This window comes from Protobothrops mucrosquamatus, unplaced genomic scaffold, assembly GCF_001527695.2.
Source record: "Protobothrops mucrosquamatus isolate PMUCROS unplaced genomic scaffold, P.Mucros_1.0 scaffold1344, whole genome shotgun sequence".
Lineage (NCBI taxonomy): Eukaryota > Metazoa > Chordata > Lepidosauria > Squamata > Viperidae > Protobothrops > Protobothrops mucrosquamatus.
The window spans coordinates 120,603-146,116 of NW_015387540.1; the positions used below are offsets into that span (position 1 = coordinate 120,603).

At 37.2% G+C, this 25,514-nt stretch overlaps 1 protein-coding gene across 1 annotated transcript; it reads right to left on the minus strand.

Annotated features, from left to right (window-relative positions):
• Positions 1-7,603: 7,603 nt before the first annotated feature.
• Positions 7,604-24,844, minus strand: CBX7 (chromobox 7). Its single transcript, XM_015821545.1, has 6 exons — positions 24,642-24,844; positions 22,808-22,851; positions 12,647-12,712; positions 11,745-11,811; positions 10,723-11,065; positions 7,604-7,789 (listed from the first exon to the last, which is right to left on the minus strand). Exons 1-6 carry the CDS (start codon positions 24,708-24,710, stop codon positions 7,632-7,634), a joined length of 747 nt encoding a protein of 248 aa, XP_015677031.1. The 5' UTR covers positions 24,711-24,844; the 3' UTR covers positions 7,604-7,631.
• Between the last annotated feature and the right edge of the window lie 670 nt (positions 24,845-25,514).

Below are 25,514 nucleotides of genomic sequence, written 5' to 3' on the forward strand. Positions count from 1 at the left end.
ACTAACTACATTGGGCTATAGTTAAGCATAGCATAACAGTTTAAACCAGAGCAGGCATTAAATTGTAATGGAACATATTAATCAAACTTTGTATTCATGATTGGTAGAAAATTTACTTACCTCCACCATTTATTATCTCACATGGATTGGAGATAAAAGAATCTAGGATTAATTTCTCATTTTAACCTTTAAACATAGAGATGGAAAATAAGGGAGATCACAAAATGGGGATAGTTCAGCATCTTCCTTCCCCTTGGTTGTCTTCCACCATCATGCTGATAATAGATATGATCACCAACAGAGTGGCTTTATTTGAAATAGAAGATAAAACAGCAGACAATGTCAGTTGGCCAGTTATAACTGGTTGAAATATCAATCAAGGCAGAGAATGATTATCAAGCTGCAGCTGACTATGGTTTTGCTTTGTTAATTAGTATACTGTAGAATCAGATTTGTTGAAGAACCAGTTAGGTGTAGTGTTAAGAAGTGCAGACCATGAGTTCTCATCTTCCATTAGGATTGAAGTGTGGTGGGTGCCTTTGGGCCATCAGCCTGCCCATCTCACAGAGCTATTGTAGTAGTAAAATAGGTGAAGGAAGGGTTATGTATGACATTTTGAGTTGTAAAGAATAAAGGTGAAAAATAAATCTTACAACTCTTGATTTTGTGGACCTAGTGTCCTCCTTTAATTTCTTTGTTTAGTCTTGGTTGCCCTCCATCACTGCACATCATTTCATTTATTCTAAAACTTGGCCAAATTTGGCAACTGCATAAAATATACATCTGAAATCAGTGCTCTTTTGATGCAACAATTATTGGCAAATATAGTCTTATCTTTCTGTTGAGGTTCTCATTTGGCATGTGTCTAAATATCAAAGCAGTGGCCTCCCCATGTGATGGGAATGTTGGAAAAATTGTTCTGTGCATGTCTTAGTGTTCTCAACAACAGGAACCTGAACTGAACAATGAAGAGCATGTTCTTTGCATGTGTGTGCATGGGAAGAAAGGCAAAAGGAAATGATCTCCAATAAATTATCTCTTACATAAAGAGTAGGCAGAAGAGAAAAACCCTTAACTCTTTATCTGTGCCCTACTGCCTCCTTGTGGTTATGAGATGCTGAAGAGTCAGTGCCCTCCCCACCCCCACCCCTGAATTTGGACTTCTAACAAGCAGTAAAAGTCTCAGAATTCTAAGATACTTGCTCATCTTGGAAATTAATGCCAAATAAATGGGTATCACTTGAATGGGAGATCGCTATACAGAGGCTCAGTACTACAAATATTTAGTGTCCAGGGAATTGTTTGGAAATCCATGTTAAAGTAATCCACTTTACCTTGGTTTTACTCAAAAACTGACATATTTATCTCAGCGTTTTCAACACCTTCTCCCAAAAGCTGAAGTGATTTGCAAAAGTCCATGGCAGTTACCTTTTGCAATTATCATGCCAACCTACCACTTTGGGTTTTTTCTCCATAAATACTTGGAACAGTATTTATACAAATATTTCATACAAATTCACTATAGAGCAGATTGGACTGCAAAAGACTGTAAATGCCATAGCTCTGCACAGGGATTAAACGTATGCTGCCTCGCATCAAACTCTAATACCCTCTAAATACCACATTATATTGTCCTTGCACTATTCCACAGTATGAAGAGAAGACTGAATGGCAGGGAGAGGAAATAGGTACTATACAAACACCATCCAAGTCACAGAGGCTTCCAGAAAATTGGCCTAGCAAGGAACTGTAGACAATGGAGATCAAAGGAAGACACAGAAACAGGGTGTTAGCTAAATGTCAGTTCTCATTTAATGCTCTTTGATAGCCTTATTTGCAACATTTACCACATAAATCATCTAAATAAATAGATGTTGTACACTCTTTTAACCATCATCAGTACAAAAATAAAGCAACACATTGCATCAATTAAAATTCGCTCTGTCCTCCTTGTTTGTATTACAATCTCTTTTCGCAGCAAACACTCACAAAAAGGCATTAAAACTGCAATTTCTACATTTTAAAATTTTTGTTTGGAATTTGTTCCCTGAACTCTTCCCTTTCCAATACATTCAATTAGTCTGTACAAAACTCCCAAGAAGCTCATTCTGTGCAAAGGAAGCTTTTGTGTGCAAAGGTAACTTGGGCACTGGGGTCAGGAAAATATCAACTCAAGTACCATGCCATTAATGAGGGGTTAACCTCCCCTCCCAAAATAATATACAGAAAAATAAAACAACACACCTGGTCTGTTTTTCTCCCATCCATCAAATACATTGCCATGTCTATCCCAAAGAAAACAAGATTATAGGAATAAGCAATTAATTCAGGCAGTCACTCTGACACATCACACAGTGCAAACAACAAGAACACAGCTCAAACCCTCTTAAATGGGATGTTCTTGGCACTAAAATGTTTTCTAAGTTCAGTAGACAATAATAATGCCCTGTTTTGATTTTTTAAATTTTAAATTTTGTGGTATTTTTGACCACACTTAAAAAAATAATAATAATGAAAGACTGTAACAGCCATTAAGAAAAAGCTGCTGAACTGTTTATAATCCCATAAAATAGCTGGATGCAGCCCCACATCTCTAATAAGTTATTAAAGTGCAATTTGTTAGGGAAAGATGAACTCTGAAAAATATGCATTAAAATATACATCATATATACAGACATAAATGGAAGAGTGTCACAAGGCTGCGTTTGACTAGCATGCACAAAGCTGGAGGAATCTATCAGAAATAACTTATTGCTGGTATCTGGAAAGTTTTTTGAGTTCAAGGGAAGTTTGGAATTGTTCTAAAGAACAGTCATTCTCTTTTTTCTAAAATGAGGACCATACTGTGCAGTTAGGTTGGAAAGGTCTAATCACAATTTATAAAAGAACAGCAGCTTGGGGTCTACAATGGCTAACTTTGTATCTTAATAATGCCATTCCTAAATACATGAAAATAAGCATTTACAGTGCAATCTTACGTTCAAAAGGAAGCATCAATGTGCTCACTAATATTTACTCCCAGTAAGATGCATAGGCCTACACCCTTGGTATCAACTTTTTTGTATTTAGATTGGTTTTGCCATAATACAAACCTGCAAATTGGTTATCAGATGTACAGACATACTACATTACAGCCAAGTAAAACCGTTACTGCAAATATACTTTGTATCTCTTCCCACAAGGTGTGTGTGTGCAGTTTAGTTGGGCCAATTAAAATATGTATTTTGATACATTAAAATTTCCCTTCCTCCAATGAATTCTGTTCACTGTTAAACTTTAGACTAGTGTGTAGCCCAATATCTATATGGGTCTGAAATTATAAATTGTTCAGGATTCTTCAAATCTGTTTTAAACCTGTACATGTTTAATCTTTAGCTCCAGGAAGTGATAAGAATTTGCCTTTTCATATTAGATTTTTCATACTAGGGGCTGTCTCTTTCAAGAAAGTTTCCTATTAATGGAAAGGAAAACTTAGTACATTTCAACATTTTTAACAAGTTCATATTTCCTAACATTTCTTAAAGAATGCTATACTGTCTTGTGCAACTGACAGTCCAAGCTGTCAGCTGCTCCTATTTCATTATCAATCTGCATATCAAGAAACATCAACATAACTATACAATAATTTGTAATAGTCTTCATAACTATTGCAGTTTTTTTTTCTTTAATCCCTCAGTGGCTTAAGGAAAAGAATCTTTTTGGCAAGGAACAGCATCTATTAAGGTACTATATTACTGGAGGATATCAAATGTACACTTATGTTAGATTTCCTTAATACAGAACTTCATCTATCTCTCTCCCTCTCTTTTTTTTTACATTTATTCATATCTCTGTTGTTATCTAACTTAAGAGGTTACTTTTCCAAATCATGCTGAAAATACAAACATGAAACATCAAATGATCCTACCTTCTTTGGCACAAGGCATTACAGCATATGCACAAATAGCATATATACATCTTAGCTGCAGCAAATAAAAAAAAAATGGCCCTTTCTCTACATACCCCTTCTCACATAAAGTACATGCACACCAAAAATATGAACAGCTCAACTATCTATGCATATAAGAAATATTAAACAAGAAAAAGTGTATAGTAATAGGATTAGATTTCAAACTGGACTTGGACTAACTTTATGACTACTGAACAACTTTAAAAACGTTGGTACTATACTAATCACTTTGGCATATTTTTTAAATGGGAGAAACTAAAGGATCAAAAAATCTACAGCCATAATAATGCTACATTTTGCTGAAGCAATGCATCTCACCCTGAATAGTATAGCAAAATGTTACTAGAAACTGAGAAGCTACACATTTTCTGTGTCTTAAAAACCAAAGAAAACATTACCAATGTAACGTACAATATAATGATATAATATGAAATGTATATTCATTAATCATACACTTACATATGACAATGCTCTTCTTGAAGATCATCTTAAACTCAACTTATACTCAACTTTTCTTACTGGAGGAAATGGTGCATTTTAAGCATGAATTAAACTGGATCTTCTGCTCTCTCGAACAAACACCATTCCTTTAGCAGCTGCGTACTTAGCAAAATTAATGTATTTATTCCCTTAAGTCATTAAATCTATAATAAATTTATGCCATCACATGATACGTTTGAGTTGAAGGTGATCAGGTCTTAGAATTTCAGTTTCCAGCTTCACTCACATAACATACAAATGGAGCTTGCTTATCATACTAAGTCATGATTCATTGCCTAAACTCTTTGGGGAAAGCATAGCTTTCATATTTTCTCTGGGACTCATATTAAGAGCTCAGAAGAATTGGGCTCTTACTATGTTAATGCTGCCTGCAATCTAATGTAGAATAAAGGAGGCTAAAATAGTTCAGAAAGGTGGGAATTGATTATATTCCTTCCCCACTTTCAAGAAATCCATATTTCTTTGTCAGTGTGAAATAATGTGAACTATCCCAATTTATACCTTCTGACCCATAATGACATCTCTTCCTTTAAAACTTCTGAGAAAGAAAAAACCTGCAGCTGTTGCACTAAGCATCAACAAATAGCTTCTTTGAGTTGGCAAACAACAACTTTGTCCAAATTACCCTTCTAGAATTTGACATCAGGTTGGTAGTAAAAGTCTTGATGGAAGACTAGTTGTAGAAGCCTCACATGATTTTAACATTTCTATTTTTATAAATCTCTGAATTAATAAAGAATTTCATCAATCAAAGGGAAAAGCATTTTTGTGGGTTAAAAAGTTGAGATCAATAAACAAATAAGAAGTGATCAAAAGATGCATTAGAACATGCTATACACATTGGTTTTTCCTTTCAATCTTTACTCTCTCTCTTTTTTTTTTTTTAGTAAAGCAAGACATCTTCATTTCAACTGACCTTAAATTCTTCGAAAACTAGGGTTTGGATTGCAGTTCTACCTTCTACCATTCCATTGTCACTTTCCATAGGAAAATTATTTTCTAGAGTTCATCTGTTCAAGCAAACTTAAAAGAAGCACATATGCACAAGAACATATGCTAAAGCTATACAATTCGTAGGTACAACAGTTTTTGTAAAACAAAACAAAGCATTCACAAAGAAGTCCAGCACAAATTTCAAGGTACTAAAGTGCAAGACAAGAGTCCTATACAACTGCAAGCAGCTTCTCCTGGCAGAGATCTTCATAAAATATTTGTACAGAAAAATATACAGAAGTACCAATATGAGGAAGAAATCAAATAGTGTCCTTTGGAGAACAAATTATTAAAATTAGTTTTTTGTCTCATACTTATCTTCCAATCCATTTCTCTGCTCTAGTATTTCTGATCCTGTATTGGATCAGTTAGTACAATAAAATCAGTGCCAATGCCACTTTTGATTAAATTTCTAAACAAAACTGGTAATTGTTTTGACTCTACTAAAAATCCTTTACTCCATCAACTACTTCCACTTTTAATTCATGCAACATTCCCATACTGTAGACGCATGAAGTTAATTTATTAACAATGGTCATGTAATGGAAGTTGAAGCCACAATATCCCACCAATGTGAGTAAGAACAGAATGTTAATGCAATGTTCCTCAAACCATTTGAAGCCTAGCAAAATATAGTTTCATACACAGAGATATACAGTCCAAATATCCTTTTAAGTGTACTTAATAGTATCAAACTGACAACCAGATGTCCAATGAGGCTTGCCTAAAACAGAATCCGTTTCAAAAAAAGTCTCCCAATTATTTACCTGTTTAAAAGGTTAAATATACCGGGCAATTCCTTTTGTGTGTGTCAGGTAATTAACTGCATAGGGAACAAGAAACATATATAAAACTAATTGAAGGAGCTAAATTCTTGGGTTGTTTTTCATTTTAGAAACTGGTTGTATCTTTTCCTCTTGGAGTATATTTGGTGTACCAGAATTTTTTCAGGGATCAACAATGCATATATGCTAAAACATGTCCACTCTCTACATCTAACTACAAACCTGCAAATGGATATAAGCCGAGTCTCCAATAAGCAATTCAAATTTCATATATATCAAGAACCAACTATATATCTAATTAGATAGTAAGCCCTCCTATTGCATATTACAAAGGCATCTGAAGTAAGACAGAATTTTTGGGATCTGTAACAATTCCATCCAAGCCATCGTCATACTCAAGGACACATGGAAACATGTTTATGACTACATACTGTACAGTTGTCAGTGGCAATTACTGAGGAATTCCTATTCTGTTGAAAAGCTGCAGGCTTCCTAGGAAAAGACCATAAAAACTACTGGGCTTACCTCATTAGATAAGTAATAAGCTAGGCTTCTCTTATACAGGCATGCCTGATTATAGCAATACCTTTTTCTTGTGCTCCTGTTATTAATAAACCATAAGCAAAGAAAAAAACAGCACAATTCTTTGGAAGCCCAAACCCCAAAAGCCAGTATACCAGCTGTAGTTGCTTCTCTAAATTATAGGATCTCTGGAAGCATCATGAATGGCAGCAAGCCCAATCATCAACAGTATTAGTAAATGAAAAAGCATTAAGAACTGAAAGGCAGACACCCAAAAGAAAAAGGGGAGTAATGTTTTTATATATGCACCTGGAGGGGAAGCAGATCAGGGAAACAGCTTGACCTAGAGAAGTCCACTGAACTTGGAAGAGGAGGTCAGGGATATTTATATTTGGCCTCTTTCCTATTTCAGACACTGAGCCCTTAACTTTGAGTGCAGAAGGTATATGCCATAACTAAGAAATTGACATTTTTCCACAATGCACCATGAATAAGTATCTTTGCCAGTGAAAAAAGCTTCAGTTTCCCAGACAAACAAAGCAACAACAGACAAGTAATATATCTATACACTCTTTTTCTATCTATAGTAACAAATGAAGGGGGGGAAGCACAGGTACTCCTCACACTGCTTTACCTTGGCTTCATGTATTTGAAAGGTGAATACAACCAAAAAGAATGTCAGTATGACCACTTGTCCAAAAAATTAAAATGCTCTGTAAACTTTTGTAAAGAGATTTTTTCCCCCCGCATTCTCTTTTTCTAAATAATATCATTGAAAGTGTAATGGAACCTGATTGGGAATGCAAGAATAACTCAAACTCAAAAATTCCCTTAATGAGGAAAGACCAAGAGAGAGAGAGAAAAGTTAACAAACAGCAGATTTAGAATTGGATACTCCGGTCTCGGAAGAAGCCTTCTGCCATCTGAGCTTCTCTGAAAGTCACGGTAATGGAGTTTGCTGTGATGTCTGTAACTGTCACTTCATTTGGGGGCAATGCAGGGCTCCAGGCAAAAGGGACTTCTGCTGTCTCTGGGCCCACTGTGGAAAAGGGAGAGGGCAGAAAAACAAAAACTGTGATGAGGAGGAACAAACTGAAGGGAAAAAAAAACTCCATAGGTATCAAAGGTCATTCCTGCTCATGAAACAGATCAACTCTTGTAGAATAGATACATAACCCCTAGGAAGGGAAGAGGTAGCAGGAACACAATCACATGCCTGCACAGATACAACAAATACGTAATTGTGCAAATACTGCTATAATTCCAGCAATTCCAATCAGTGCAAGGATGTACTTACATTAGCATTTATCTGTCCCCAGAGAATCTCCAAGACTTTAAAAGAGAATATTGTACAACTGAATTCAGATCCCACATACCTTCTTCCCCAATCCACTGAAGCACTAGCAAAGTACTTTCACTGCAATTCTACTTATACTGTGAAACTAAATACCACAGGGATATTTTCCTCAGTCTTCCATTAATACTTAATACAAGAAAATAGTAATTACACATGAAGATCTAAAAGAAGGACTGTTTACTACTATTTACAAAACTCTCAAAATGGTTCCCTTAAATGCAAAGGCATATGAATTAAACAAATTCCTTCAGAGCCACAACAAACTGAATTTACAATTAGTTCTCTAGTCTTCTCTTGTTGGTCTTTTACAAATAAAAATAAGAAAAGAGGAAAGTCCTCATTTTCTGTTCTTTATCCAGATTGCACCATTCAGTTTTACTTGGGGATAGAATAAGAATAAGCATCTTTTAAAAGGATATTTCTGGCTTCTGAATGGATATTTGACTGGGGTCCACTCTACCTAAGACTCTATTTCTATAACTTTCATAGGCCCGTCTTATCCAAATGGCATCCAATGGCATTCCTTATGTCATCTCATCCAAAGAAAGGTCAATTTAAAGAGATGTTTACATATCTCGGATAGTCAACTATATTTTACAGGAGATGCATTGTCTACTGATTATTTTTTAAAAAGCAAAAGCAACACAGACAGGCTTTATGCACCTGTAAGTCCATTACCCTCAAACCAAACCCCAGTTCTGCCCACATACATGATATCATACACCACTGCTCTACCTATATTATATAGATAGTATAAAACATTAAGCTCTTGAGTTAAAATAGTTGACAATACATAGCAGAACTTGACTGATTTGAGGATCGGATCTTAAAGGCACTTGAGTGGGAGACCTTGAAGAAACAGGACTGTAGACCAGATTAGAAATTGAATAAATGCCCGAGAAGAAAATAATGCCAAACGTTTCCCACACAGTTGCCAAGAAAAAAGCATGCTCAAAGGAGACTTTACTTTTCAGTAAATTCTAAAGTTAGTACAATTTCAGAAATACATTTCCTATGGATATGAATGCAGACTTTGCAATTTGTGGGTGATATCTGGTGAAGTAATTTAAACTGTGATATGTGTACAACTTTTAAGCATAAGCAATGAAATGACAATATCCAGAAAGCAACTCTGCTTCACTCATAATATATATATATAGCACATTATCTTGGCAAACAGTCCAGGTCCTATTGTGAATATTCCATTTGAAATCAAAGTTATATGCATACTATAGCTTCACTGGGAGTTAATATACACCAGCTACTCAGTTGTTTCATACTATGCATGCAAGGTAATGTAAACATAAACCTGCCCCAAATATAAAATGTCCTACTAATAAACAGTAACATTCATATATACCTACACTAGAAATTTTGCGTGAACCATTTATAACATTCTTGATTCCTCACAAGCATAAACCTGTAGTTTTGCAGAAGTGCTGACTCAATTATTTCAGCTTGGGGCCCTTCAGATGTGCTGGACATGCTGGCTGTGATATAGGAATTACTGTCCAAAGTTTTTGAGGGCATTCGGTCGGCAGTGTAAATATCTCAGTGTTTACTTCGAGTTTTCTTCATGACTTACAAATCTTTTAAGTTTTAGGAGAAAGGGGAATAACTTCTGTAGCGTATATTAAAGAAGAGCCAGCAAAGAAGATCAGCGTATTTTGTCTGTCATATTAGAAATATTTTAGATAGAAGAATATGCAAGATGGCGTTAGGAGCTCCTACCAAAAGTGCAGCCTGAACCATCCATAGGAAAAAGCCTTCGCTCCTGTGGTGTCTGTTGGCAAGAACTGCAAGGCTACTCTACAAGTGCCACCTAAATTAGCAAGCAACTGGCTTTCCATCAGTCCAACCCTTAGTTGACCTGAAGCTTGGATTTAAAGGGCCTACTGCTCAACAATATAGGTAGTCCTTGACTTACAATGGCAAATGGGACCAGAATTTCTGTCACTAAGCGAGGCAGTTGAAAAGCACAACTGCATCACTTAGTGACAACAATCCCTGCAATCCCGGTTACCATTGTTAACTGAATCCTACAGTCTTTAAACAAGGCAAGTTCCTGCTGGCTTCTTAAAACCAAAGTCAGTGAGGAAGCCGGCAGGAAGTTGCAAATCCTAAGCCAGCATGCAGGTAAGTGGTTACTGCCAGATGGAGGAGGGAGCAAGGTGTATATAGAAATGGCGAAGGGGCCAGAGAGGTGTGGTGTTGGAGAGGGTGAATGGGGGTGCAGGAGTGTGTGAGTAGCCAGCACAAGGACAGAGGGGCTGAGGAAGAATGCACAGGTGGGGAAGACTTACCCCAGCAACTTGCAACCTTCCCTGCCAGCTTCCCTATTAACTTTCTAGGAGTGGCATTACTCTTGAGGACCAGTCTAACTACCATTTCTTCAGTTCTGTCATAACTTTGAACAGTCACTGACTGAATGTAGTTTGCAATTACTCTTTTAGCTCAAGCTGCCAAAGAACTGTCTATGCCTGAGAGGTACGAATGGCAAATTAAAAATCCCGTCCCCATGTATAAACCCAGAATGCTGCAGTCTAAGAGAAAATCACAAGCTGCCCAGCAAGATGAAGCTGGTATGGCAAAGCTGGGGATGGTTCCAGGCTTACCTTCCTTGGTAGCAGGTTGTGTTGCATCATCCCAATCATTGGGTGGCTGCCTGTCCTCAAGAACCATGGGTTCCTTCAAGAAAAATTCTCGACGACGATTCCGATTCTCCAGGCTTGACATGCGGGTGAACTTCTTCCGTGAAAGGCGCAGGTACTTCTGGTTCTTGCTCTGTTTCCGAAGAGGAAAGGGCAGGACCGCTCCGCCACTCTTCTCAGACAGTTCTGTCTGCCCTCCCTTGGCCCCTGCCAAGTTGTTTCCTCCTCCCCCAAACCTCCGGGACAGAGAAAAGCAGAGTTTCTCTTTCCCTTTGTGGGCACTCCTCAGGTCCATGCTATATAGTCTCTGAAAATGAAGAAAAGCAGTCTCAGCTCAAGAAGTCTGTGATGCAGTTTGGTTCACACAAGCCATAACTTGCAAAGACTCAAGTTCTTCCAGTGCCATGGGCTTCCAGCTCCCCAAATTCTACTCAGCCAAATGGCCTATAGTCAATATGTACATTTCATGAGTTCTACATGAGCTTATTTCATCAGTAAAATTATTAACGCTTATTTGCACAAGAGCAAAAGCTTCCATTGGACGATGATTGTTACCAGTGGAACGTATAAAATTGCTCTGAACTATGGGCAAAGCATTTTTTTATAACTAAGATGTAATTCTGATAACTAATTGTCCTTTCACAATGTATATGGTAAGAGAGAAAAGGAAGGTTAGATATCCCTAGAAATTGCTGGACTACAGCTCCTATCTTCCCTGTGTATGTTGGTTGTAAGTGAAACAAGTTAAAAGCCTAATAATATCTGCCAAAAAGAATCTTGTGATGTCCTAATGCATATGCTTTCAGGACTCACAATCTATTACATGAGATACCGGAGGATTCTGTTGCTTTTGCTGCAATAAGACTAGCAGAGCTTTCTCTCCGGCCTGTGGAGTCTGGGAATTCAAAACTGGGAGAGGCTGAACTACAATATCAATACTGGGATTCAGGAATAGGCATCAACATTTAGTAAATCTGAAATATTACCTGCAGCAACAGGCGCTTGGGTTTGGGACCTCTCTTTCTGTAACCTGAGGCACGCTCTCTTTCTTCCCTAAAGAGACAGAAAATGCCTAGCAGTTTTGTTTGTTGAAACAGCACAAATCCACAAAGCTTTTTGTACAGATATTCCTTCGTATTACTTAAACATGCTTCCAAGGAAATGCTGACTCAAATATAGATCAAATTAAGAAGGATTTTGTGTGAATTTGGTTGGTAATTATAGCTTTTAATTTTCTCCATGCAACTGATCACTATAACTAAAAAGTGATACCTAAACATGCACACAAAAAGATCTTCCCTTGTCAACAACTTAAATAAATCTAAAAGTGCTTTCAAGGAAAAGGTTGACTAGTATATTAGCCTTCTTCAATCCAGTGCCAGTTAGATGTGTTGTATTTACAGATTCCAGAATTCCCAGCCAACATGGCCAAAACATAGCAAATTGACATTCTCATCATAGGATAACCTAATAATCTAGGTCAAAATGTTTTTACCTTGCTATCTATTCCGCATCTCGTATATAAAAACTTGTAAGCTGAAGAACTCATCTGTAAAATGATTTGCTTTTATTATATTCCTTAATGACAGCTAATCTTTTGGAAGCTTTTCACTTCCAAAACCCGTTGGGAAACCCTTTGTTAACTAAGCCACACCAGGAAGTTCATATTTTAGCTAAGTGTGTGACATAAGTGTGACCTTGCCTTGCCCAGATGAACTGTGAGAAATGGTTTTAGTCCATATGTTGGCTGGGAAATTCTGAGAGTTGATGTCCAGACATCTTAAAGTTGCTCAAAATTGGGAAACACTAATATAGTCATGCTGCATCCCTTTCCCCAAAAATCTAGAGGTTGTCGTTTAATTTTTCCAAAATGAAAAAAAAAACTTACTTTTCTTCATAAGCCATCACCAGACGAGGGTCAAGAATGTGTTCCTCAGGTTCCCACGTGCTGTACCTAAGAGAAAAGTTAGAGAAAGCAATCAAAACATTTTGGGTAAATTTGGGGCTTTTGTTCAAATGACCTACGTTCTCCTTATTCATTACATGGAGTTCTGAAATAAATAAGTATTAAAAGCTTTACTGTATACTTTTAAAATGTTTTTCTTTACACCATGGAATGGATCAAGTAAGACTGACCTCTTAGAACAACCACACACACAAAAAAACTTCCCATTCATGGGCTACATTAAGTAACTTACAATACATCCACTTGTAGATAAAGATTTCCCTTTGATTGAAATTAACCTCTGGTACCTACCTGGATATGGACTGACTACGTGGATTTTTTTTTTTTCAAAGCCCCTCCCCCCAATCTAGGCCAAACCTTGGTATTTTTAAGCAGGCCAAACTTAACTTTCAAGAGTAGCCAAGGTCAATTAGGTTCTCCTACATAATAGAGCCAGGAAAAAAAACATGTGTTTCCACCCAGACAATCTTTCTTTACATAATAAGCAGGAAGAAACATATTTTATTAATAGTTTTTCTTGCCTGCATTAATCAGTATAAAATATAACTCACTGCTATTTTTAATTACACAAAGTGTAAAACTGTGAACATAATGCTTTGAGGTGTATAACATACTTTTTGATTCCATATAGCTTCATAGAGGAACAGTTAATACATTGAAAATAATAAAGCCACTTTAAAAAGAATACATATTTTAGGTAGTCCTCGGCTTATAACCATAATTGAGCACAAAAATTCTGTTGCTAAGTAAAACAGTTAAGTGAGTTTTGCCTCTTTTTATGACCTTTTATGATCACTGCAGTTGTTAAGTTAGTAACACAACTGTTAAGTGAATCTGCCTTCCCCATTGACTTTGTCAGAAGGTCGCAAAAGGGGATCACATGAACCTGAAACACGGCAACAGTCATAAATATGAGTCAGTTGCCAAGCATCTGAATTTTGATCATGAAAGCATAGGGATACTGCAGTGATTTAAGAATGAAAAATGGTCATAAGTCATTTTTTTCAGTACTGTTGTAACTTTGAATGGTCACTAAATGAACTGTTGTAAGTCAAGGACTAATTATAGTAAGACTACAGGTAGTCCTCAGGTTATGATCATTTATTCAGTGATCAAAGTTACAATGGCACTGACTTATGACAGGTCCTTGGAATTCCAGCCTTTGCAGTATCTCTGTAGGAATGTGATTGTAATCTGAGCCCTTGCACCCAGCTCACAATTACAAAATTGCAGTAAGATATGGTTACATGATTGTAATTTCCAACTTTCCTTGTCAGCATCTCACAAGTGAAGTCAATGGGGAAGCTGGCAGGAAGTCAGAAGTTTCAATCACATGAAATGTTCATTTAACAATGGCAACTGGGACTGCTGGAATTGCCATTGCTAAGCAATCAGGTCATGTGATGTTATGCTTTATGACCAAGTAGCTTAGCCACAGAATTCCTGTTCCTAATTGCTTTCATAACCTGAGGATTACTTGTAGTACATCAACCTTCTCCAATCAAGTGCATATTCCCACCAAATTATCCTACCATCAAAGGAACTTTTCTCTACTAAATTAGAACGAAACAAAACAGCACCATGAATATATCAAAGCCTCCCCATCTTTACCCTAAATACAAAACAATGGGGAGAGGGGGGATTTAATAAAATGAAAATCCTTGGCAGAAAGATCCATAAACAGGATGCCCCTACAGAAAAAAGTATGTGGCCACAGATAATTCAGATTGTCAAAAAATATAAAAGGATACCTTTCTGATTCACATGACTTAGAAGCTTTAAAACAGCCAAATTTACTCTGAATAAATAGATAGATGAAAACCATCTATAAATGTACATATGCTGAAGATACAAAAACTGAAGTTATTCTCTAAATTAAGAGCAGGCAGATTGTGGACCCGTAAGTCATTTAACCCCAGGGTACATTTGTATACTGTAGCATCTGACTGCTTTCCAAAATTCAGTGATATGATTGCTGAAAATATATGGTGTAGAAAAAGTTAAAACTGATAGTGTAATCCTTAAAATGGACTTTATACAATTTGAAAAGCAATAAATCATTTCCCCCTAAATGGTGGAAAATAACTAATAAAGAAAAACCAGTCCCACCTATGCATGTGACATGGCACAACCATTTTGGATGACTTTCTTTCAAAATATTAAGTGTAGTTCATGATTCAAAAAGTCTCATCAATTATCTTTCAGCTACATTTTTGGCCACTTGATATTACAAACATTCTTCAAACACAATCTCAAGTATAGTATATTATACATGTATACTGTTATTTCATTTAGTTGCTAATAGAATACAAGTAGCTATAAGCAAAATCCAGAAAAATTAATCAAAACTGGTAAAAGTCTTCCCAAGCCATTGTTATTACCAGATGAAATTGAAGTGTATTTGTTTGATTTACATTTTCTCCTTTCCTCAAGGCAATATGCATAGTACTTCAATTTTTGCCCCATGCATAATCAGCCCAGCCTCAATTCATAATGCCAAGTATTATGGACAAGCATAACTATATATTTTGAGCAGCCATATTGCCAGTGAACTGCAATTTCACCTTGTTTACATGAAATTTCTGTTGCAGTCATCCAGATTATTTTTGATCTCAGAGTCAGAGTGAGAAACCTATGACATTTCAAATTTTCTGGATTCCAACACAATCCATCAAATTTGGTCACTCAATCACAGTGGGAACTGTAATCTAACTTTTGGAGATAAGATAGGATAGGATAGGATAGGATAACCTTTATTGTCTTTTTTTTTTTTTTTTACTGTGGGCACAATGGCACACCTCAAAAATGAAATTTAGTTGCCCGCTCTCAAAGTGAAACACATACATGACACACACCTAAAGCATACTATATACAACATATGTATAGACCCACACCCCTACATATACATAACAAATAAATATTAAATATTGTCCATCTTGAATATATAACGAAAGGAGGAGGCTTGAGAGTTCACAATGCTGTATGGAATGAAACTATGGCTGAATCTGGATGTTCTGCTGCGGATACCACGAAGCCTCCTCCCAAAAGGTAACAAGGAAAACAGGTCGTGAAGAGGATGTGTAGTGTCCCAGATAATCTTACGGACCCTGCTCAAGCAGCGCTTCTGTGCTATGTCCTGGATGGGAGGGAGGGGACTGCCAATGATCTTTTCGGCCATTCTCATATAGTGTCATATAACACTGGTTCTATAGGCATTGCATAGGCATTTGGCTTCTGAAGTCATTCAAAGTGTTAGTTTTAACCTATTAAACATTTGAAGGCTTAACGTGTAGGTATTTATAGGAATTTCTACTTCAGGGAGATATTATCTGTCTACTTTGGTGTTTCTCAACCTCAGCAAGTGTAAGCTATGTGGACTTCAACTCTTAGAATTCCCCAGCCATATGGCGTTGAGAAAGTTGAAGTTGAGAAACATTTGTCCAGCTTGTTTAATCTAAACAGGGATACTGAGAGTGTCTCTCATGTGAGATCAAAAGAGAGGGTGATGTTTTTAGGGCATGCCTCAATGCTATGAACAGCTTAATTTCAAACCTGAATAGCGCCCTCACCAAAACAATATTTTGGAGAAAGTTAAAACAGAGCTCTTCCCCATAATTTTTAATCAATGAAGAACATTTAAAAAACTGTTTACTAGAGGTCAGATATGCATATATATATATATACATATAGAAATACAGAAATAAATTTCAATTCCTCAGATACTTAACCCCATATTCATGAACTTATTTATTACAGAAGTTCATAGACATGATCTAGATAGATCAGTTGCTTCACTGCAGATGAAATGAAGTCATATAGAGAGAAATTAGTGTGTGTGTGTGTACATACATACATACATACATACATACATACATAGCAATAGCACTTAGACATAGGGGGGACATGATAGCAGTGCTCAAATATTTCAGAGGCTGCCACAAAGAAGAGGGAGTCAAGCTATTTTCCAAAGCGCCTGAAGGCAGGACAAGAAGCAACGGATGGAAACTGATCAAGGAGAGAAGCAACCTAGAACTAAGGAGAAACTTCCTGACAGTTAGAACAATTAACCAGTGGAACAACCTGCCTCCAGAAGCAGTAAATGCTCCCAACACTGGAAGTTTTTAAGAAGAGACTGGACAGCCATTTGTCCGAAATGGTGTAGGGTTCCTGCCTGAGCAGGGGGTTGGACTTGATGACCTCCAAGGTCCCTTCCAACTTTATTATTATTATCATTATTATTATCATTATTATTATCATTATTATTATTATTATTATTATTTACTGTTTCACAGTACTTTACAGCCCTCTCTAAGTGGTTTACAGAGTCAGCATACTGCCCCCCACAATCTGGGTCCTCATTTTACTGACCTCGAAAGGATGGAAGGCTGAATCAACCTTGAGCCATTCAGAATCAAACTCCCGGTAGTCAGCAGAATTAGCCTGCAATACTACATTCCAATCACTGTGTCACCAAAGCTCTAATACCATATATCCATCTCTAACCCTTTTTTACTTGATAATTTTAAAATGTATGTTTTTAATTTTAGGATAAAGATATAGACCGATACAATCTATAATCAATTTACTGAATGTGTCTGACATTTCATCAGCAATCATAAGCCTACTAAGAAATAAATCCATGACTAACTAATTTATTTCTGGGTCAGTTGCACTTCTAGATTGCATTTCTAATAAGGTGAGTGGAAAAAAGGCAAAATTTTACTGTGGTATACACGCTGGGTCTGTGTATTAAGAATTCAATAACAATAGTTGAAATGGGCTATGATCTAAGAAAATTTCAATTTCCAACTCAATTAATTATTTGATATAATCACAAACATATAATATCAAAATAAAAATCACAGGTTAGGTTGACTGAGACAATTGATATATTCTACCAATAAAAAAATTGAAAATTGATTTAGAAGAAAGAAATTGAATTTATTTGTACAATTCTTATATTATTCAGTCCATGGATGGATTCAAATACTAGCATTACAAAAGAATAACACATTCTACTTTCTCAGCAATATACATATTGTAAGCTGCCCAAAGTCACTTTAGACAGCAAGATGGGTTCCATATAAATTTAATAAATAAATAAAATAAAATTGCTTTACAAAGAAGGATAAGATAGTGAAATAATAACAATCTACTTGAGGATCTTAAACAAGGATTCCCATATTCATGAGTTTAATAATCTAAAATTATTCCTTCAATTATTGAAATGAGGAAGTTAAGGGGATAAGCAAAAGTTGATTTGAGGAAAAAATTGTGAGCGCTATTCAATTTCTGACCTCTTTTGTATTAATATCTAAGATTCTTTACTCCTATTTTCTCCACAACAACAACCCTGTGAGGGTGAGTTGGACTGAGAGTGAGTGGTCCAACATTGTTCTGGATCATCATCTGCAGACATCACACATGCAGTGTATGAGAATTTCTGCCTACTGAATCTGTCTTCAATTGATCCAACATTGACTGGTTCTTCTTATTATAACAGTATCCTGATCCATAATTCAAAGACATCTATTTTCTTTCGTTATTCAGTGTCCAGCATATATTACCAATATGAAATTTTATTATTCTGATCTTTTTTGTCATAAAAGTATTCCCCTTATTCATAGCCTTATCAAAGTTCTTTGCTGTGCATTATAGGATTAGTTTTCAATTTTTCATCTTTATTCATTATTAAGCCTAAGAAAAGTAACCTGTATATTACCATCATTTCTTTATATCAAGTTCACTAACAATGCCCACTGATATTATAGTCAGCCTTCGTTTTAAAGAATCTTGGTTTAACAGGACAGACTATTTTTTCCTCCAAATATCTCCCTGAAATAATGGGCAAAATCTATTGTATCTGAAATAATCTGGGTGACTAATATAAATTATGTGATTTGTGTCAATGATGTATGTCATTTGCATAATAACATAATTACTCAAATGACATTATTTATACAATTTAATCCAAATATAAATTAATGCCAATGATGTAAATTCAGATTTAATGATATTTAGATTTTAACATAATGCCTTTTCCACCAAAATGGCTCATTAAACTCAGGATTTATTGTGTTCTTAATATTTAACCTATATTTTGTATTTTTTTAACTTTTACTTTCATAGTAAACTCTTCCAAGTCTAGCTTAGTTTTCAGCTAACAAAGTGATGCTATCTGCATAACTGTTACTGTTTTGGCCTAATATTTTGATTCCATCCATTCTCTCTTACAATGCCTATCTAGACAATATGCATCTTTGTTTCATTCCTTTTCCTATCCTGAAATAGTCTTTTTCAAATTCAGTTTTTACAATAGCTTCTTGTTCATTGAAAGAGTTTCACAGAATAATCATGTACTCTGTCATATCAGTTAGCTTTTATAATACCCACAGTGTAGCATGAGCTATAGAATTGTTTTTCAGCATCTTTTTCTCATATTTTCTTTTAGATAAATATACTGAATCCTGCTCATTTTTTTTTCTATTCAATCATGTCCGATTCTTGGAAACTGGACAAGTCCTGCAGGTTTCTTAGCAAGGTTTTCCAGAAGTGGTCTGTCGTTGCCTCCTTCCTAGAGCTGAGAGAAAGTGACTGGCTCAAAGTCACCCAGCTGGTTTTATGCCGGCAGGATTAGAACTCAGTCTCCCAGTTTCTAGCCTGATGCATTAACCACTAAACTGGCTATCATACTCATCTTACAGTCTAGCTCTGTATCATTCAGGTCCAATATTGTTGGCTTACTTGTGCTCTTTATTTTTCTAGGCTTATCCAGTATACTTGATACCAATTATTCCTGGTCCCCATAATCTGTACCTGGAAGGGTCTCAGCTGCCTGAACTGCACTTCTCCATCTCCTGTTTCTTATTATATAGTTGATTCGATTCTGATGTTGTGTATCCAATGACGTCCAGTTATAAAGCCTATGTTTTTCTAATAGTTAAAGGAGTATTTTTGACTGGAGTGGGAGAGTGATGGGACCCATACTTAAATATTTCAATCGATGTCATATTGTTTTCTTGGCAGAACTATTTGCTGTTGCTTTTTTCCATATTTGATTTTGGGCTTTTTCTCTCCTAAGTGTTTTTGTCTTATTGTTTTCTAGCATCTGCAGAACCTCACCTGCCTTCTCCCTTGGGGATTTTACTTAGGTTTCCCTCTCCAGTTGGATCTCTAATTCCCATTAGTCCTAGCCAACCTGGCCAATGGCAAGGAGCTACTGGATTTAGGAAAGAAATTTCAGGGCTTTAGATTGTCTATCCTCTGATGTAGGTTTAAATTCCAATCTTACGGAATCTTAAGCAGGTTCTTTCTTTTATTTGTGAATGTTTTGCTAAACTGGATGGTGGAAAATCATGTTATGAAATAAAATATTCCAGCTCATTGCCTATGATATGAAATAGAAAAATAACAAGTTTCACACATGTCTGACTAGAAGACAAATGCAGCAAGAAAACTGTTTTACCTGCTTTGAGGCAGGTAAAGAGGGAAAGAGATATGATGTTAAGTCAATATTTACTTTAAAAGATGCCTTTCAGATTCTGCCCATAGGAGAAAGACCAGGTTAAAAATAGTTACATCTTCAGCTTCATTTTCATTCATTTATATTCTGTTCCCCTTATTAATGAGCCTTTTAAAATCCCTTTCCCCCTCATCTCTCTTTTGTGCCAATGTCCACAATGAAAAGTGATTGAACCCAAAAATGCCATTTGAACAAATGGTAATTTTGCTTCCTTCCTTTCTGCTGGGGAAGATTTTGGCAGCACTTTTAATCAGTGAATAAAGAGCAAGCTAAGAATTCCTGGGAGGAAAAAGGAGGCAGCATTGGGCGGTGGGGGGAATCCTAGATCAGAATTTTTAATAAATATCCTATGGGTGTTGCCCATTCCTCTGCAGTTCAGTTTCTTGCTTGACTGCAGTAAGAAAACACTGCATATAGGAACACAGTGCACTTCGCCACACAAGACAAACGCATACACCACCGCCACACAAACAGAAAGGACCAGACTGCAGCAGAACTGCAGACCACGCATTCTGGAAAATACAAGTCATATGATCACTTCTCTCCTCCCCCCTCCCTTCTTCTAACTCAAGTTGTAAACAAGCTTGCAGCTGACTCAGAGCTGTAACCAGATTCTTGGCTCTTAGCTCTGATGGGTGGGGCATGAAGGCAAGTTTTCAGAAAGGCACACAAATTATATGGGGGGGGGGAGAAGAAGAGAGGAAAAAGTCACAAACACCCCTCCCCCAAATTCTTGATCTGCAGCCATTTGCCTCCTATCTTGTAGAATGAAATACTGTAGACATTTATAGGCACCAACAGAAATTAATTCCCTCATAAAATTAATCTAAAATAGAGCCCAGAACAATGCATTTATAATGTTCAAAGTCCTATGTCAAAAAAGGGCAATCAAAGGGGGAAAAAACTGTGATCTATAAGAGAGTTTCTAACAAAAACCAATGGTTGGTTTTAAGGCTAGTTTCTAATTGATTCTGGCAGTTCTAAATAGCCATTTCAGGGTGTTTTTTTTCAGCAGAAAAGCTAAAAGACCCTAACCTATCCTTATTTGGAGTTTACTTTATTAAAGTGAATAGGAATGAAAAGATACTCTGGTGGGGTTTTTGCTGCTTTCTGAAACTATAAAATTCAGAAATATTTCTGATGTAGTGGAGGAATATTATGAATTAAGAAATAATAGAATGAATTTATCAGAGTAGTCTCTATAATGCACAAAATTAAACCAGGTTTCAGTCTGATGTTTAAAGGGAGGCTGAAAATCCCAAGAGGCATAATCCCAATACATGTGATGGGAAACTTATTTAATACCTTCATGATTACACTCAAGAAACACTATTAGCACTGATAATAGAGAGCATATTTTGGATGTCTTCCTTTCTGTTCAAGATCTGATGCCCATTCAGAATCTGAACTCCAGGATTAGCAGGAAGCCAATAATATCCTGGCAGATGATTTGCCTACAGCTGTGTTCAGTGGTGATATGAGAACAAGATTAGGGAACCAAAACCCAGGGCCTTGATGAGCAGCAAAGTTTCTAAACACAGAAGGCTCTGTTCGCTTCAAAATTACTAATACATGCTTCATCAATAAAGCTGTGCCATCTGTAATCTAAAATCAATTGTGCCAATCACTGGCATTTAGCCCATTTTAATTTCCAATGAAATATATAAGTTATTATATTTACAACATAATTTGTATAACGAAGATGTTCCTATGGCTTGGATTAACAGGAATACTTTTTTTTTTACATAAATGATTTTATTGCTTCACACTATAGCATATTGCAAAGCAGATTACTACTCTGCCTGCTGAAATGTAATTAACTCTTGGAAAGCACAGCATGGCTAGAAACACCAAGCAACTATCTTGTAGCTGCTTAAACAATACAATGTTATCTGAATGGATGTTACATACTTTACATTCTAGGAAGAAATAATGTGGCTGAGTCTATGCTATTTGAATTAGGAAGAAAAAGGCATTAAGTTGCCAGATATCTAAGGCTAAAATAGATAAACCAATTTGCCACCTTGCCAGAGATACCTATGCACACGTAGGTGAACCACACAGAGAAACAGAAACTTTTCTAAACTGTACAAAAGAGACCTCTACTGTTCTCCATATCACACACAATAAGTGGACCTGCTTATTTTTTCTTCGTCACTCTCTGCCAATCTCCACTTACAACCACTTCAAATAATGGACAAGTCACTAGCAAATTTTTATTTATTGTTCAACTAGCAAACTCATAATCTGCTCCTTACTCATTCCATTTGGACCCCATATTATCTCCAAGAATTTAATAACTCTTTTTATATAATTACACCAATTATAATCTTTTATTTTTAAAATATATGTTTCATTTGGGATGGTGGACTTCTATTCTTGAACTATTTTCCACAATACCATAAGAAAATATTAAAAAAAAACATATCAGTTGTACTCAATTCAAAAAGATGGGGGAAAACATAAATAGATCCTTCTCTTGAAGCTGAGGCCAAAAGGAAAAAAAAATAAACACAAGACAGGTCATGTTTACAATGTTTTCAAATATAATCCAAACTTACTTGGGGGGCCATCCTTTCCATTTCACCAGATATTCCACCTTACCCTATAGAAAAAGAGAAAGGAAAGGAAGTAAAATCAATAGTTCCGTCAAGCCCCACAAACAGATCTATAAAATATTCTAACAAACAGCACCCTTCAATTTGCCCATTTCTCTGCATTTATATATCTAAACCTTTCCACCACTGAGCTGCAATTCCTGGGCTTGCCCTGGAGGCATATCCAAAGGCTTCCAGGGCGTATAAAGAAACTGCAAAGCACCACAAAGGCAACAAATCAACCCATCTATAAAATTAAGAAGGAATGTTTAGAAATTGGGAGAAAAAAAAATCCTGCCTGCTAGATAGGATGGATTAATTTGAGCACCTTGCTACTTTCATCCCCTTGCCTGCAAGTGCTTCTGGTACATCACACTGGAGCTCTGCTTATAGCAGATTATGATATAATTATGCAATAGTCTGAACACTGGGCTATAGAAATGTTTCTCAGATTATCTAAGCTAGTGCAGATAATTGCTGGAATTGCTGCACAAGATTCTCAGCATCCTCCCAATCTATAAACACACTCATTGGTTCACAGTACAGAATGCCAGCCTACTCCTTACTTCCATCAACTGAACACAAGAAATCATGGAGAAAAAGGCATACATGATAGCTTGTGTTTAATTGATAGGAAATAAGGAGTGAAGCGATGGTTTAATTCTCCCACAATGGAAGGCCATCAGTATAGGGGGTTTTTTTTTCCAGCAAACAAATATGAAGGCAGTTTAAGAGGTTTGAGCTAATAAGACCTGATATACTATTTTCCATTTTATTAATAAGCATTTGATAAACTGTTGAGTGAATTCTCGTCTCCTAAAATTACCAATATTGTGCTTCATGTTACAAAAAAATCCATTTTTTAAAAAAAAAAGATGTTATAGCCTTGCAATCCTCAATTCATACAATAATGTTATTTTTCACATCAAAGAAACTCACTGATCAGCACAAATTACCTCTGAAAGGCAGCTAAATCAGCCGATGGTGAATATTTATGGCTTAAATAACTTGATAAAGATTAAACAAAACCCCAAATAATCATATTCAGGTCATCTTAGAACCATCTCAAATTTCACTAAAGCTGCCGGAAATAGCTAACCTTCTTCCAAAAGATACAATTCCAACTTCTCTGTTCATCAGGATATGGGAAGCAAGAAAATGATCCAATCTGAGAGGCAGAGTTTTTTAAAAAATATGACATCCACCCATTTTGGCATAATTGTTGTTCCTCTAGCAGAAACGTCTGCCCTACTCTAACACACCCACTCTGCAGCAATTTTAAATTTGCAATCCAAGATACATTAGTTATTTGTCTGGGGCTGAGATCTATTGAACTCAAGACATTTGCACGAGTCGTCAGACCTAGCACTTGCACTGGGGAACGCTGCAACCCCGGTGCACATTCCAACGGGGATATCACCACGTGACAAACGTGCAACAACCATCGTCTCTCTGCACTCTTGCGAATCAGCCCTCTCTTGGGCTTCACTGGCGCCCCCTGCTGGCAGGAAAATGAGAAGTTCCGCCACGCCCCCCTACTCGCACTACGGCGTGTGTACAAACTGGGGGGGGAGAGAGGATGAGGTACTCCACTTCGCTCGCTGCACCGCGCGGTGGTTTTTTTGCGCTGGGAACCAGCAGAGCAGCTACTACTAGAATAGCGGTTCGTAATTAAAGGTCCCCAGAGGAGGCTTAGCCACGGAAGAGATCCCGCCTTCCAGATTCTTCCTCCCTAAAAATGCCGTTTGCAGCCCTGCAGAATAAAACGCGAAGTCGCCGCAGGGGAAGCAGCACCCACCTTTCTTACGCGCTTCTTCCTGATGCTCTCCACAGCAAACACCTGCTCCCCAATAGCGGAAAGCTCCATACAGGGAGGAAGAAGGCGGTGGCGAAGGCAGCGGCTGCTCGCAGATTGAGGGAAGTATCCAACTGCGTGCCGGCTATAGCTGTTTGTTCTCGCTCTTACTTACTCCGGGCCCCCCCCCTCCAGAGCTCAATCACGCCGCCGCTAACGTTCCATTTTAGAACCTGCGTAACATTTTCCCAAGCGCGCGCGAGAGAAGAGCGAGCGAGCCCCCGCCCTCCCCTTCTGGCGAGCGCTAGTTTGTCAGCGGAGCCGGCCGCACGGAAACCGCTCCTGCTTTTAGACCTGCTCCACCCCCAAGGAACCTGCGCGAGCGGGAGACAAGTCCCGATTCGCACCGCAGGCCTAACACAAAAGGCCAGCCTTGGATTTGGTGTGTGTGTGTGTGGGGGGGGGGACACTCCAGGGAAATAGGATTGAATTAAGCAACGAGAAGAGGGAAATTGGCGAAAAAGGCCTCGCTCTCTTTTACGGCTTGGTGTTTTGCCCGCTGATGTTCGGAGTTGGCGCAGTAACAGAGATCAGCCCTGGAGCGACGGCGTGACAATTCCCACAAAAAAGGGCGAAATCGCTGCAGGTGTTGTGCACACGTTTACCTGGAGGTAACTCCTGATTGCACTGAGTTCTCCTTCCTTTTGAGGAAGGGAAAAAATGCGTAGTAGGAGCGCCCTGCAAAAAAAAACAGTTGCATCAGTGACAGGCACCTTATTCCTGAAATCCCACGGCTCGCCAAAGTGAACGCGCTTTTCCAGAAAAGCGCATTCTGCCTCAAAATGCGTCTTGTGTTTTGCTCCGCAGAGGATAGCG

Coding starts and splice junctions, on each gene's coding strand:
- CBX7 (XM_015821545.1), bottom strand. CDS start 24,710: ATGGAGCTTTCCGCTATTGGGGAGCAGGTGTTTGCTGTGGAGAGCATC. Junction 12,713..22,807: donor TGGAAAGGATGGCCCCCCAA/GTAAGTTTGGAT, acceptor CTTTTCTCTTAG/GTACAGCACGTGGGAACCTG. Junction 11,812..12,646: donor GTGATGGCTTATGAAGAAAA/GTAAGTTTTTTT, acceptor CTGTCTCTTTAG/GGAAGAAAGAGAGCGTGCCT.